Genomic DNA, 15,029 nt, shown 5'->3' with positions numbered 1-15,029 from the left:
GTATTACAGCAAGCACTATTATTGAGAAATTAAAACGACAAGACCGAGAATTTTCAAAATCTTCTCAATGAACTTTTTTGAAGAAGAATTTCAGGGGGAGAAGGGGAAGATGAAATTAATATTGTCTCTTTAGAAAACTGGAAGATATATATATATATAGGAATATACAACTTCTCAAATGGTAACGTCCCTTCGAGTCCACAATTACATTATTTCACTAACTAATCACATTTCTTCAAACATATCAAATGATTAATTAAATATTTTTCTTTTATTTTGCCATTTATGATGATTAAATATGTTTTGTCTAATTTAATCATTAGATTTGATTGTCTATTTAAACTATAATTTTCTCTATGTAGTTCTGTTTTATATAGAAAAGAGTCTCTAATAAAAATAAATAAAAATTAAGTAACGTGGGTTTTATATACATATATTCTTATAGATGTATATATTCGTTGAAACATGGATTATATTTAACAAAAAGAGGTGCAAAGGTTTCTTTTTTCTTTTCGTGAACTAGTGTTTTAGATTTATCTAAGGATTAATTGTATCGATGGTTCAAAAAATTTCATGAATGTTTCAAGTTAGTCCAAAATATTTTTTTAGTAACTTGTTGATACAAAAAGTTTTAAAATCGTTTCAATGTAGTGCATTCCATCAATTGCACCTGACGCCGTTAATATTTTGCTGACATGGCGCATCCTATGTGTCACTTTTGTTATGTGGAACCAATCATAGTGCGCCACATTATTTAAGATGATATAAAATCTGAAAAAATCCAATAAAAATACATAAAATAATAAAGAAGCCAAATGTATATATATATACACACATGCACGGCAAAACAAGCTCTATAATTAACATATATGATAAGTTAATAATTAATTAGTTAGGTAAATGACGGCTAATTATTCTTATAGCCAAGGTGGTTCGGTCAATGGTGCAGAAGGGTTCATGTGAGGGTAATTATTGCATGGGGTCATGCACTGATCATTTATCATAAACCTTAATGGACCATTTGCAGAATGAAAATTTTCCCCGACACACTTAGATATTTTCAGCCTGTATAAACTTAGCTTTGACTTTTTCTATTTAATAGAACCCTCAGCCTAATAAGTTATATAAGACAAGGTGCATATACATGCTACGCATAGCGTATCATAACTTTTTCTTACCGTATTATAAACTCTAAAATCATAATTATTTTTCATAATTTTCTAATATTTATATATTTTTATAATTAAAAAGCAGTTTTTTATATAAATTAAAGTATTAGTTGATGAAATTAATTTTAGAAAAAGGAAATTATGATATGAAAGAGCAGGTGAGATTTGGGACGTGAGGAAAGAGAGAGAGAGAGAGAGAGAGAGAAGGAGAGAGGGAGAGAGTAGGGAGCAGGGAGTTGTGGAGAAATAATAACGATAGTTATTCATACGAATTAATAGTTTTAGCCTTAATTCAATGATTATTATTAATAAAAATATGTAATAAGGATATTTTGGAAAACTCAAAAATTGTACCAAAATAAAATGTATATTAAAATAAAATGTAGATGCTTTGGTTGAGGAGGATGAAGAAGAAGTTTACGGAAGTACGGTGAATGGGTCTTTCGAGTTCAAAAAAAAAACAAAAAACAAAAAAGAGGCGAGCCTGCTGCTAGTAGTGCTAAGCTTTACTTGATATACGGAAATAACTAAAATAGTACACGAAATCTTATTATTGACTATATGGACTTTTATATTTCTGATAGAGGATATGATGACTAACAATATACCAAAAACCATCTTTTTAACAAATAAGGGTTAGTTCAAGCGGTTTGACAATTATTTTTCATAAGTAAATTTTTGGATTTGGATATTGTGAAATGAGAAAATCATTAATTGAAAGAGATTTATCACTTAATGGACTGACTAACTCGAATTGAATTTGTCAGGACCCATTTGATTTTCGAATACAAGGCCACACATTGAAAAGAAAAATCTTTTAAAGTCTTCATTTAATCCTTGCTCATAGGCTTATTTTTGCTCATACCTTTCAATTTGTTCTGGAACATGAAAATAATAAAAGTCAACATGAAGTCATAAGTAAGGAAGATAAAGGAGGGGAAATCTTTTCACTTTTCCTAGGAATTTTTCTCGCAGTATGGACTCGATGACTTCTGATCTCCACTTGGCTAGTGTCCTAATACCAACTTGGTGAAAATCTTGTACTTTCTTTTTTAATTACTTTCATCACCAGAAGAAAAATAACGTTAGAAATAAGATCCTGTCACTTCCATTCATATTGAGCAAGGAAATGAGACTTCATAACTTAATTTATGTTTCATTGATTAATCGATATCCCTACGCTGACATTGAAATTGATGTTGCCATCAAGTATGCAATTTATTTAACTGGTCGATTGTTCTTTTCAAAATGCCTTACTCCCAACACAACATACCCGTCTCATTTTCAAGCTCTATATACAAAGGGCTAAATGAAACGAGCCAAATGAGAATGTTCTATTTGATAAAATTCCATCTAAACTTGATCACAGTAGAGAGGACAAGGGCAATGAAGACAAATTCGGTTTCTTTCTTTCATTTTACTATCCGTTTATTGGTGGGACGAACATTCTTTTTCATGTTGGGTGGCCAAATAATAAAATTGTGCTAATTTACTGCCACAGCTGTAATAAGCTTTGTCCTGACAGCATTTGTCTTCCGGGATAGGACATGGAGCAAAGTTGAATATTGCCGATTCTGATTAGTTTATTTCATAAAAAGATCTTCAAATTCTTGAATGACAAAATGATCATGCAGACTAAAGTTGCAATATATACTATAAATCGAAATCTAATTAAGCTGTCTCTTTTTTTTAGATTAGAAAATATATATATTTTTTATTCTATAAGTTTGACATTCTGTCAATTTTGGTCTTATAAGATTTAAAACTATAGAATTAGTCTTATACGTTTACTCCGTAACTGCAGTTCAACTTGCGTTTATCGAAAAAAATAGTTTCTATATATACTTTTTAAAATTTTCTTTTATGATAATGATGATAAGGGGTGTCCACATTTTGTCCAATTACGTCCAACGCTCCATGAACGGCTTGTGAATCATGGGATATATTACTCGGCCAGTAAGTGGCCAATAAAGAGCATTCTCCTGCATATTTTTAAGGTAATACGAACTTGGATTTTGATCAAAGAAGTCGCACTCCTTTTCTTTCGGTGGAAGAAGTCGCACTTAATAACCATTAAACCAACCAGTGATTGTAGTGAGTGCTATAGGCTGTACCTCCATATATATAGATTATTGAAGATATAATCAGTTACCTAATTGAGAGATTCTTGATATATTCTGTGTATCTTGTAAGTTGATGGATAAGGAAACATATCAAGTGTGCTTGATGCCCCCAGTAAAATACATTTCTCACCCGTGGAGACTGGGCCACATGGCTTGTGACCCTCTCTGGGCCTGTGATGGGCTTGCCACGGGCCTTCCTGGCCCAAGATGCATTCAGCCCAAACTCGATTCATAGCAAAATCAGAACAGCATTACAACAGGGAAGGTGTCTGCCGGCCTTTTTCTTTATTCTGGCAACCCCATTGAAGAATCTAGGCTTTATGACCTAAATAAAAATGCAAATAATTGTTTTACCCCATAGTGAGTTGACCCGGCTAGATTGAATTAGTTTGGTACTCATTGGGCTTTCAAATATCAGGGCGCACGCCGAAAAAAATGCACGTAGCTTGCTATTAGACATTGTCCAGAGACTAAATGACATATTACTAAAAGAAATTCAAGTAAACTAATACGGATTGGTTCAAGTTATTCGCTACTTGTACCCCTTAATTTGGGTTCTCGAATTCGAATCTCGTGAATGGAGAAAATCCATATGATTGTGAAAGTTTTACTCCTTATTGACCGACCCAAGGCTCATTAGCCGATTCATGTCGGGGTCGGCAAAACCTTATCTAGCTAGTTATGTTGGCCAATAACAACCCGGATCAACATAGGGTTCATTAGCCACTTCATGTGTGGGCGAATTCATACCTAAAGAGTCGGTGCATATCATTGGTATGAATCCTATATAATTTTCATTTTGCGAAATTACTTTTTTGCATGAGCCAACACTGTCTATATTATGTGTCGGTCCATACACGGGTGCGCAGATCCATATGTTAGGGTTGACCTAAGTCGTTTTGTTCCAGCCATATGTAAGGGTCAGCGGAAACATTTCTTCGTTTCAAATTATTCTTGTGATCTTCTAAATAATATCTAATTATTATCCTATATAATACATGCCTTATTCTCAGAGGCAAATTCGACGTTTAAAAAAAATTGCTGGGATAATATCAGATCGATCGGCTTCAAAAGGCGACTACTTAAACAAATTCAGTGGGTAGGGGGCCATTCAGTGGGCTCAGACTGTAAATTTAGTGGGCCTCACTATATGGCGCAAAAAAATTCCGACAAAATTATAATAGATAAGTGAATGGGCGTTAGATCCGGGATAAAAATGTAACAAATTAAGCTGATTAATTCTTGTTTAGCATGATTTAAGAGTTCACGTATGTAGTAGATTCTTTTTATATGATGGAAGATCAATTAGGATATGGACTTCTGTCAAGCTGATAACCTTTATGGAAGATAAGATTAAAAATTTGTAAGGTGATATTCTGTAAATGATGAGACCATTATTGCGTGTAAGAATTGGTTTAAAACTATGAATGACTAATTAATAATCGACTATTGCGCCGCAATTGTTTGTCAAGTTTTTTGGGTGAATATCTTTTGTCAATTTTTAGATGACAAAAAGTAGGCAAATAATACGTATAAACATAAGATTAATATAGATAGAAAAAAGACATAGCGAAAACTATGTATTCTACTGAATAAACATTACAAATATTGTGAGTAAGAGTCAAAGGAAAAAAAATCATGTTTGATAAATAAATATCTACTCTAATCTTATGAGAATACAAATAACATATATATCAAGAAATAATAATATATATATTTGCATATATATATATATATATATATATATATATGAAGAGTGGTATATATCGTACAGAGGGTAGGGTATCAGAACTATATTAAATCGAAAAATGATGTGTAAAATGAATTTTCAGATTTTCTATTTATTGAATATTTGATATATTGATAACTTGATAACTTGAAAAAGATCATATATATCAATGAATTCTATTCAATTATTGAGAAAACTTAATTTTTTGAAAATTTCTTTAATTATGTGAGACCACGTATGATATATATATATATATATATAATTTATTGAATGTAATTCAAATAAAATATTGTAAAAGTTCATTTAATTGGAGAGAAAATGTCAATTCACGTGGAGTCACCAAATGGAGTTTTTATATTTCGTATTTTGACTCACATACAGATGAGGATTATCAAATGAAGATTTCAAACATTGCACTTCAGCTTTTTTTTTTAAAAAAAAAGAAAAATTCAGTGCCATATAAATAAAAGTTCAGTGCAATCAAGTCATGATCAGAACCCCTCATGTAGGACGAGTACAAGGGAGTATAATTGGACGGGGCATTAACTGATTCGAATTGAATTATGATGTAGTCACAATATATACCACTCAGTTTATTTTTCTTCGTGGGTTCCACAATCTTCAAAGTCATTGCCCCGAGGACTCGGCAGCTTCGACATCGCTCCTCGCTTTCTCCGGACCATTTTTCTCCTTCTAAAATCCCCTTGTAATTTCCAAAAAATATGCGGTATATTCATCTCACACGTCGCTCTATTATCAGTTAAGACAGTTGCCGCACCACGGTACGGCTCCGAAAGAGTTGGTGTGTCTAGGGTTTCATGGATGGACTCGTGTAGTATTGCCGCTAAATAAAAATAATTGAGGACAGATCTTATAAGCTGGACCGCCTTTATGGTGTTGAACTTTCACTGTCCACTCGATTTGGCATCATCCCAGTGAACGGGGGCCATTTTTGCCATCGTTGCCATCCTTTCCTCAAAAGGAAGTCGCAGGGACAAGGGGAATTTCACGGATGAGTCCCAAAAAAGTTTGCGTGGTCCATTTGAAGAAAACAATTTGACCTTTTTTTTTTCCCTCTCAGTTTCCTTTCATTCTTTTTCCCCTTTTAGCTTTAGCATGCAAGGGAAAAAAGGCAATTTAGTGCTGTTTGCTTTCTATTTCATTGATTTGAATGGAACAACTATGTAAAATCGATCGAAAGAATGATTCAACGTGCAGTTGAAATCACCATCTGTCTAAATGTATATATAGCCTCCGACCATTCGAACAAACATGGTTCCCATCAGATTCGAGATGTACAGCGATGCAGGAGTTTATGCATGCGTGACCCGTGTTTTAAACACACATCATGTTTAATTTTAACGGTTAACTGGCCAGAAATTTCAGGCCGATGGGGTTGAACTTTTGGAGGGGGCAGGCATGCCCTTCAATAATTTGATCAATGGGGACAAAAGTAGGATAAATGCCCTAAGTCAAGAAAATGAGATTCACTCCTTTGCTTGAAGTCTTGGGAATCCATTGACTTGTGATAGGAGCAATCCCCCCAAAAGACAATAAATAAATAAATAAATAAATTACAATGCCTAGATCCAGCATAATGATTATCCAATATGCAATGAGCTACATATTCCTCTAAAGCAAGTTCAATCATATAAAATTAATTTAATACAGGTATAATTAAAACATAATTAAGATAAATGTTAAAGCATATCAGTACTATAAAATATTGAATTATTTGATCAGAAGGCAGGGTTGCGGGCCTCTAAAAGAAGAGAAAGCGAAAAATAAAATAATAAGGCATGAATAATTTTATTGACGAAAATCAAATCCAAAATTTTTTGATTTAAATCAGATTGTATATATCTGTCTTTCCAGAATAATTTGAAAAAAAATATTGATTTGCTCATATTCATCCTTTTTGTTCACTCCAAAAATTCAAAGAAGAAGGAAAAAAAAAGAGGGAAAATCTATAATTAAACACAAACAGTTGTCCGTTTTACAACATTTACACCTCAATGACCCCACTGCACATGTAAGAAAACTTACATCCCTATCTCAATTTTTATTATGTAAGAGCCCCCATGAATACCTAACTTCTCTCTCTTGTTCGTCTTGATTTTTATTATTCGGCAAAAAAAATTAATAAATTATACATAAACATGTAAAAAAGTAAAAAATAATAATCCCACTTCACTACCATTCTACTTCTGGTCGACCCATCCAGGTGTATTTTATAGTGTGCAAAAATCAGATTCCTCTCTCCCATCATCATGCTCGCCCATTTGATATGAATCACATATACCCACTTAAATCTTCTGATAGCCCAGATCTGAAATCTGAACGAACATTGCGGGTGATCCCACAATTTCTTAATCATCGATATTGTACCATCGATAGAGACCTGATCTAGCACAAACAGTCGAATGCTTTCTCTGGCAGTATGTACCTTGAATTATTCGACTGTGTTACTGGGTATCGCCATTCGTAGATGGCTTGCTTGTGGCTACTATCTCGTACTCGCCTCCGTCTTCTTCCTCATCGTCTCCGTCATCATGGTCCTCATCTAGGTCGTGGTCCATGTGCTCGCTTTCCATATCATCCATTGCTAGATCTGGTCGGGACTGGTCTTGCTGGGGATGCCATTGTTGCTCCGGAGTCACCATAAGCGGTGCCATGTCCATAATCTTGCTGCTCCTCTCCCGATATATAGCATCCAGTTGTTGGAAGTATGGACAAGTCTTCGAATCCTCGCGCCGCTTCTTGTTCGATTCCTTTACCTTCTTGAAGTACTTGTTGATGTTCTCCCATTTCTCTTTGCACCTCTTGGAGCTTCGCTCGTATCCGAGCTTTCTCATTTGGGACGAGATTTCCTCCCATAGCGGGCCCTTAGGTCCATTCTCTTGGTACTTAGAGTCGAGATTCGTCCGAAGGCGGATCAATGCTTCAACCTCAACTTTAGGCCATCTGGAAGAGCTAGTTGGAGGTGGAACGATACTATGGCTATCTCCATTGTCACTTTTCCGGAATTCAATGTTTGCGCTTGGCTGAGGTGGTGGCGCTTCAACTGGCAGAGCCACTGGTTGAAGCTGCAGTTGTGGCGGTGGAGGTGGTGGTGGGGCGGGAGCGCGAGCGCGAGAGGGTGTGCTTGCGGTTGTTGGTAGGTTATTATTTGTATTCTGTACTGCCGCCAGTCCAGGTTGTTGATCGGCTATCTTCTGTAAGAAGGCCATAACCGCGGTATCCTTGGCTGCAGCCATGGATCGCTCCTGGGCCAAGATCTCGCGTTCCCTATTGATCCTCGCCATCTCCTGCATCCTCCAGGATTCTTCTCGAACCAACCTCTCATGCTCGCGTTTTTCTATTGCCTCCAAGAACTTCTTCTGAAGCTCCTCTTGCTTGTCCATCACCTCCTTCATCAGCCTCTCAAAGAAGCCCTTCCATTTCCTCTTCCTCTTGTGCCGAAGTCCATCGCCACCTCCTCCTGCTCCACCTCCCCGAAGCCCTTCATCCGAGAAGGTTGAGGAAGAGGTCGAATGCGGGTGCACATCCTTGGACATGACCGGAAAAGGATTGCTAGGGTTTGCTACCGACTGTGGAACAGTCGTAGGGTTGGGAACCGGCAGTGAGGTGTGCTGGAGGTAATTCACCGAATTGGTAACAATATTCGGAACGACATTCTGGGTCGTTGCTGATGGAACAGCCGCAGTGGGAGGGTTAGTTGGTGACGTACTCGGCAATGCCGGTGGGGGTACCACGTTGGCTGGCAGGGGCAGTGATGGCGGAGCCGATGTGATCTGAGGGTGATTATCGAATGCCTCTAACTGGTCGAAAAACCGATATGTCTTGCCGTCTTGCTTCCCGGTTCGTCCCTCTCGGGTCCTCTTATGGTATTTGTAGACGTTCTCGAACTTCTCCTTGCATTTCTTGGCACTCCGATGATAACCAAGCTCCGCTAGCTTCCTGATAACAACAATAGCAAAAACAAAAAAGAAAGAATTTATATACAAAATATCGAAAATATCAATAGAAAACGGAGAAGCCTAGAGATCGGCACATTAACTTTAACTCAATGGGGAAGGAGAATTCAGTCGATAAACAGATTAAGTATATATATGGCACGTAATGAGATAAGAGAGAGCAAACAAAAGGAAGGAACAGAAACGGATCAACGATCTAAAAAAAAATTAATTAACTTATAAAGGTTGATGTGATGCCCATAATAAGCTCATCGATACTTAAATGAATAGCCGAGCCGCCATGCCTCCATCGATAAAGCATTTGCAACTTGCAAGCTCATCATGCTATGGCTTAAGACCATGTAACCGTCGCCTGTGCATAGAACCTTTCGAAAATTACTAGGTAGATTAGATCATCTTTTTTCCCCCCTCCTCCTTTCATATTGTTTTTTTCTTATTCTATTTCTTCTGTTTCCGAAGGGACACAATGCGATCTAAGACACCCAAAATGGTCCCAACCGACTCAGCCAAGCGGTGAATGCCATAAGGAAATACCCAAACTCCCAAAAAAAGAAAATCATGAGGAAGAAGAAATAATAACCAAAAATCCAGAAATTCAAGATTATGCGGACCTCCGCTCTCAACTCCTCCGACAATTCTAACGAGGAATATAATTTTCCTTGCAAAATAATTATAATGATAATTTGGGTTGATTATAATTACCTTGAAACCTCTTCCCACAGCGGGCCCTTTGCACTGGAGTCCCGAAAGGCCACGTCCATGTCGGATCGTATCTTCAGCAGGGCCAGCGTCTCCTGCCTCGGCCACCGGTTCCCGCTCCCGAACAGCCCCCCGCCCCGCTCCTCGCCGCTTCCTTGGCCCGCCTCATTCTCCCGCTGCTGCCCACCATGCCGGAGGCCCAGCTTCTTCTCCACCGCCGCCGCCCTCCCCTCCCAGCATAGGATTCCCTTATCTTCTATAATTAATTATTTCCTTCTCTTCCTCCTCTTCTTCTACTAAGCTAAGGTAAGCTATGGCAAGTCAGAGAGAGAAAATAATGCAACAGGGAAGAGGTGAAATTCTCTCTCTCTCTCTCTCTCTCTCTCTCTCTCTCTACTGTGTGTATGTGTGTGAATAAGATGCAGGAGGAGAGGGGGCTGGTGTGGTGAATTTGTTAACATATATATTGGGATCTCTGCTTGTCAATCTCAAGAAGCTGTTTGCATATATTTTATATAATTATAATATTTATTTATTAGAAAATTTTACAATTATTCTATAGCTTTCTTACTTTTCTTTTCTCAATTTGCTTTCTTTTTCGCTGTAGATTCTTCAAAAAAAAATCAGAATATAATATGTGGTTGGCTCGAAACAGATCTAACAGTATCAATTAGGGCTCTTGGTAAAGAATATCTTACCATTCTCGGAAAGTTCAGAGGGAGATTGCTTTCTCTTTAACTTTTAAAATTATGCGAGCAATGTCATTCATAATTTTTCTCAATAAAAAAAAAGTATTTTACAGTTCGTTTAACCCGTCAAATTGATACCGTATATACATTTTGATATGGGATCAGTATTTGACGAACCAACCCTTCTATTATAAGAGTCCAACCTACTGTATCTATCTGCAGAGAGCGAGCGGTGAGATAACTATTAATGCCTGTATACTTGGAAGTTCCAATTAAAACAGAGTTGCAAAGGCCCCTTCGGCATTCTCGGCGATAGCGTAGGGGAGATGAGATCTAAAAATTGTGAGAACGTGAAAGAAGAGATCTGAAAATTGTGATAATATGAAGCCGTCTTGTTTCCTCGGTGTGAATCTTGATATTCATAAGTTTAATTGGACCCCAACTAATTCAGTTGAGTCGGGTCAGCAAATTAAGAGGTAAAACTCTAATAATGTGATTTTTTTACATTCATAAGAACTCAAATCTTAAACTTTACTTAAGCAGAACAATGCTGAACCACATGAATCAACCCACGTTGATTGATCGCGGTCTTGTTTTAACTTTGATGAATCTATGCACGTATCAAGTTATAGAGGTGGTAACGTTTGTAATAAAAATTGCTAAAAATGATGAAATAATGAAATTTATCCAGAGCTGCGAATAAAGACAATGGTGATAGTGAGTAGGTTTTTGTCTGTTCACCCATATTTAGTTAAATGCCGACCCATGTAGGTCAGCCTGTTTTGTAGCTATTTTCCCCACCCCCCTTGAAAATTTTTAATTTCTTGGCTCCCCCACTTTGTTGTCTTTTTTTTTTTTAATTTTCATTATTTTAATATAAATATTATTTTATTTTGGGCTGGGGGAAGGAAAAGATAAATATCAGCTTTGCTTTTATGGAGGGTTTGGAATTCACTAGCCGTAGGTGGAAGGGATACATACGTAAACACATACATATACAGCAGGGATGGATTGGAGGGATGAAAATGACCAAATTGGCCCTAACATGGATCCAAGTAGGACTTTAATCATTGAGCTAATCTGACAAATACTTTATAAGATCAGCTCATATGTGATCTGGGTTTGTCTCCTGCAAACTCAGAATTATCTAAAGATGGCAACTTTAAATAACTCACCTAAAGATGCACTCCTGTATATTATATATTATCATAATTTATAGGCAAAAAAAGAAAAAGAAAAAAAATATATTTATATATATATATTATATATAATTTAATGATGAAATGAAGAATACGGTACACACACAAAGACGCACTTGAAATTCAGCCACAAATTTTTTTTTTTTGGTGAGACTGTATGATCTTCGCTTGGTGGGGGCAAGAGGGGCCCTACCAATTGATAATGACCCACCCTTGCCCAACTAGTTTAACTGATTCCCTTTCCTCCCCTCATATAAAAATCTCCTTTTCTGGCGTGTAATTTGTAATAGTGTCATACTCCCATATTTATGAATTACAACAATGTTCCCTTATTTGTTTTGAGGAAGTTTACAATATCAAGCTAGATCCTAGATTTAACTTTTCCTTACTCTTCCTTTTTTTACTAGGTTGCGCGATATCATGGTATCTTACTTGTGCAATGCCACCGGTTGCTAGCATTGTCAACACAACTATGCCTAGATGAAGCATTGACAGATCTATATTAAACTTTACGTAAAATATAATACTTTTATGCACTGATCTTTTCCGTTGTTATTCCTATAAGACCGTTAAGCATAGCCGGTTGTTCTTGATGAAAGTCCTTGCTAGGTTAAACTGAAGCTGGCATCGATGACTTATTGAAAAGTAAAGTGATTTTGAACCGTATTTTTTTCATATTTTTTAAAGAAGAAGCACACGCACTGACGTAAAAAAGAAAGATAATGAAATAAGTGTTGAGATGGGTCATAAATATAGATACGTGTCATTTCTTAAATTCTCGATTGGAAATAGACGATCAAATTTGATCTTGTATACGTAGGAACACACCAATAAATAGCTAGTTTCCTACATCCACTTAGTTTTGAAATTGCAAAATAATAAGAACCTCAAAATAGGGGGGGCCCTATAGTTTTCCTTATTTTCTTTATCACTATAATTGTGCAAAGAAAATTTTGGGGCAAAACATATAAATTTTCAAGGCCAATTGTTCAATTTGGTAGTGGGTTCCACTGTTGATCATCAATATTAATAAACTAGTTAGATGCAGGTCATGTTCTTAGGGGCAAGCCATAATTAATGATATGAAGTAAATAGCGGCCAATTCTGCTAGGGTGCAACCTACCCATAACGGATGGTATTAATTTCTTTGATATGACCCATCTAATTATATGGTGAAATCGAATATATGATATGATAATAATAACTATTGAAAAATTCCCGTTAACCCATGATGGAGCTATGCATGTACGTACCCACTCATGATTGAAAAATGTGGGGTTTCCCTTTCTATAAAATAAACAATATGTATATATATATACATATACATATACATATATACCAGAAAGTACCCAAGTAATTTAGACTCTACATCTTGTACATATTATTACGTGCTATATATAAAGCATGGGCCTTCGGCCCGTATATGACCCATCAAATAGGAACCAAAAAACTCATATTATACAGATTATGACATATCGTGATGAATATCGATATTATTATACGTACATAATCTTATATGAAAAATATATGTTATCGGCATGTGGCATTATGATTTATGTCATTATTTATGTGAAAGCATAATATAAGTGACATGTATTAATTCCTTCAACTTGCTACATATATGCACGTACATATATCTCTTTCTATTGTCAATTTTCAAAACCATAGTCTTTCAATCGGTGCACTTGCAATTGAAAGGGACTTCTGTGAAGTTTAGCGATAAGGTTGAACTATTGTAAAGGGCAAATTCTAACTTTTATGCCGACTAATTTATTGATTCTTTTTTTCCATATAGTCAGAATATATGGACAAGCATGCATGCGAAAAAGAAATTTTTTAAAGTACTATTCATAATAATTCTGTAAAGATATTTGTTTTTGATTGAGACAGTGTAAACCAGTGTTATCAGAACCGGACCGGATGATGAACCGGAAGGGGTACGGGGTCATGGGTTTATGGGTCCAACCGGGGGTTCGATGGGTCGGACCGCTCATTATTTAAAATAAAATAAATATTCATATTATAAAAAAATTATGATAATTAAGATAAAAGTATGATGATTTAAAGAAATATAACAATAGTATAAGAAAGTATCTATATTTAATTTCTTACTTCAAAATAAATATTTTATTTTAATAAGTACTTAAAAGTAGAGTTAAAAGAACAAAAAAGTGGTGGTGGCTTTGGTTGGTAGTATGCTAATATGAAAAGTAAGAGGTCATGAGTTCAAATCTTTACACAACCACCAATTTTTACATTAAATAGGAAACCCATAAAAACTCATAGAACCGGCCGGTTTAATGAAAATTTTGCTTAAAACCGGCCGGTTTTTTGGGTCCGGCGGTTCAAAGCTGCCATTTCGGTTTTTAGGCGAACCGGACCAGACTTGGTGCCGGTTCCCGGTCCGACCGGTCGAACCCGCCGGTCCGGTCCGGTTCTGATAACAATGGTGTAAACTTTATATTCACAATTTTTACCATAAATATAGCAATAAATTTTACCAAATATATTAACAGCTCTTACATGGATGCAAACTTCTGGCCTCTCTTTTCTTCCTTTGTCTGGAAATTCCTGGAGCGAAAAATAATTTATTTACTGACAGGTAAAAAAAGACCTCTTTAGGGCCACTATATAAATAAATAAACGTGCAAAATAATCGGGAATCTCTTCCTTTTCTCTTTTACAATTCAATCAATTCAGAACTCAATTATTGAGTCAAAAATTAATGCAAGAAAGTGGGGACCCAAAATTGTGTAAAACTGGTAATTATTTAATAAAAATGATTAGAATAACAAGAGAGCGGCGGCGGAAGTGTATCATCATTAGCTGTACAAATAAGTATAACCATGAATAGCAGATTCCCCATCATGCGGTTGGTAACAGTTGAGGATTGTACATGTCTTGCTAGACCAATTAAAATTTCCAAGGTTGAAAAATTTAGCTATGTAACAATAATTAATTCAAGGATATCATATAATATGTCGTGCAATATTTTATGGCTTTTTCTATATCATATTAATTAAGACAAATTGAAAAAGAATGTATATGTAATATGTCGAAAATGGAGCGTGGAGTGCAATAAAATCAACCATGCAAGTTGCAAATACTTTTTCATGGGCAAATACTAATATCGTTCGGCCATTTTGATGTAACTTAGCATAAGAGCGAACGATGGCTGTCTAAGTTCATTGGCGTGATAACTCAAATTCATTATGATGGGATAAAGGTCATGAATTGGACCCACAGTAAATACAAAATGGGCCGTCCTGTCAAAGATAAAATTTAGAAAATGGGAGGTGGGGTCGTGTAAGAGGCATGCATATATTGCTTTTATCTTTTCCTTTTACTTGAAGATGATGAAGGCAGTCAGTACCCAATTCTTGGTCTACCGGCTCATAGCGGCCATCAGCAGGGCTCCTCACTATAACTCTCCAGCGGTGTCCC

The 15,029-nt window shown here is 36.1% G+C and overlaps 1 protein-coding gene across 1 annotated transcript; it reads right to left on the bottom strand.

Moving 5' to 3' along the window:
* Positions 1-6,955: 6,955 nt before the first annotated feature.
* Positions 6,956-9,953, bottom strand: LOC116189863 (trihelix transcription factor GT-2-like; the record flags this gene model as incomplete). The annotated part of the gene is made up of 2 exons (XM_031519602.1): positions 6,956-8,981; positions 9,701-9,953. Coding segments are annotated over 2 exons (1,748 nt in total), but the record flags the coding sequence as incomplete, so codon positions are not given.
* Positions 9,954-15,029: the final 5,076 nt, after the last annotated feature.

The sequence above is a fragment of the Punica granatum genome, unplaced genomic scaffold (genome assembly GCF_007655135.1).
Source record: "Punica granatum isolate Tunisia-2019 unplaced genomic scaffold, ASM765513v2 Contig00029, whole genome shotgun sequence".
NCBI classification, from domain to species: domain Eukaryota; kingdom Viridiplantae; phylum Streptophyta; class Magnoliopsida; order Myrtales; family Lythraceae; genus Punica; species Punica granatum.
This window is presented reverse-complemented; position numbering and strand designations above follow the sequence as displayed.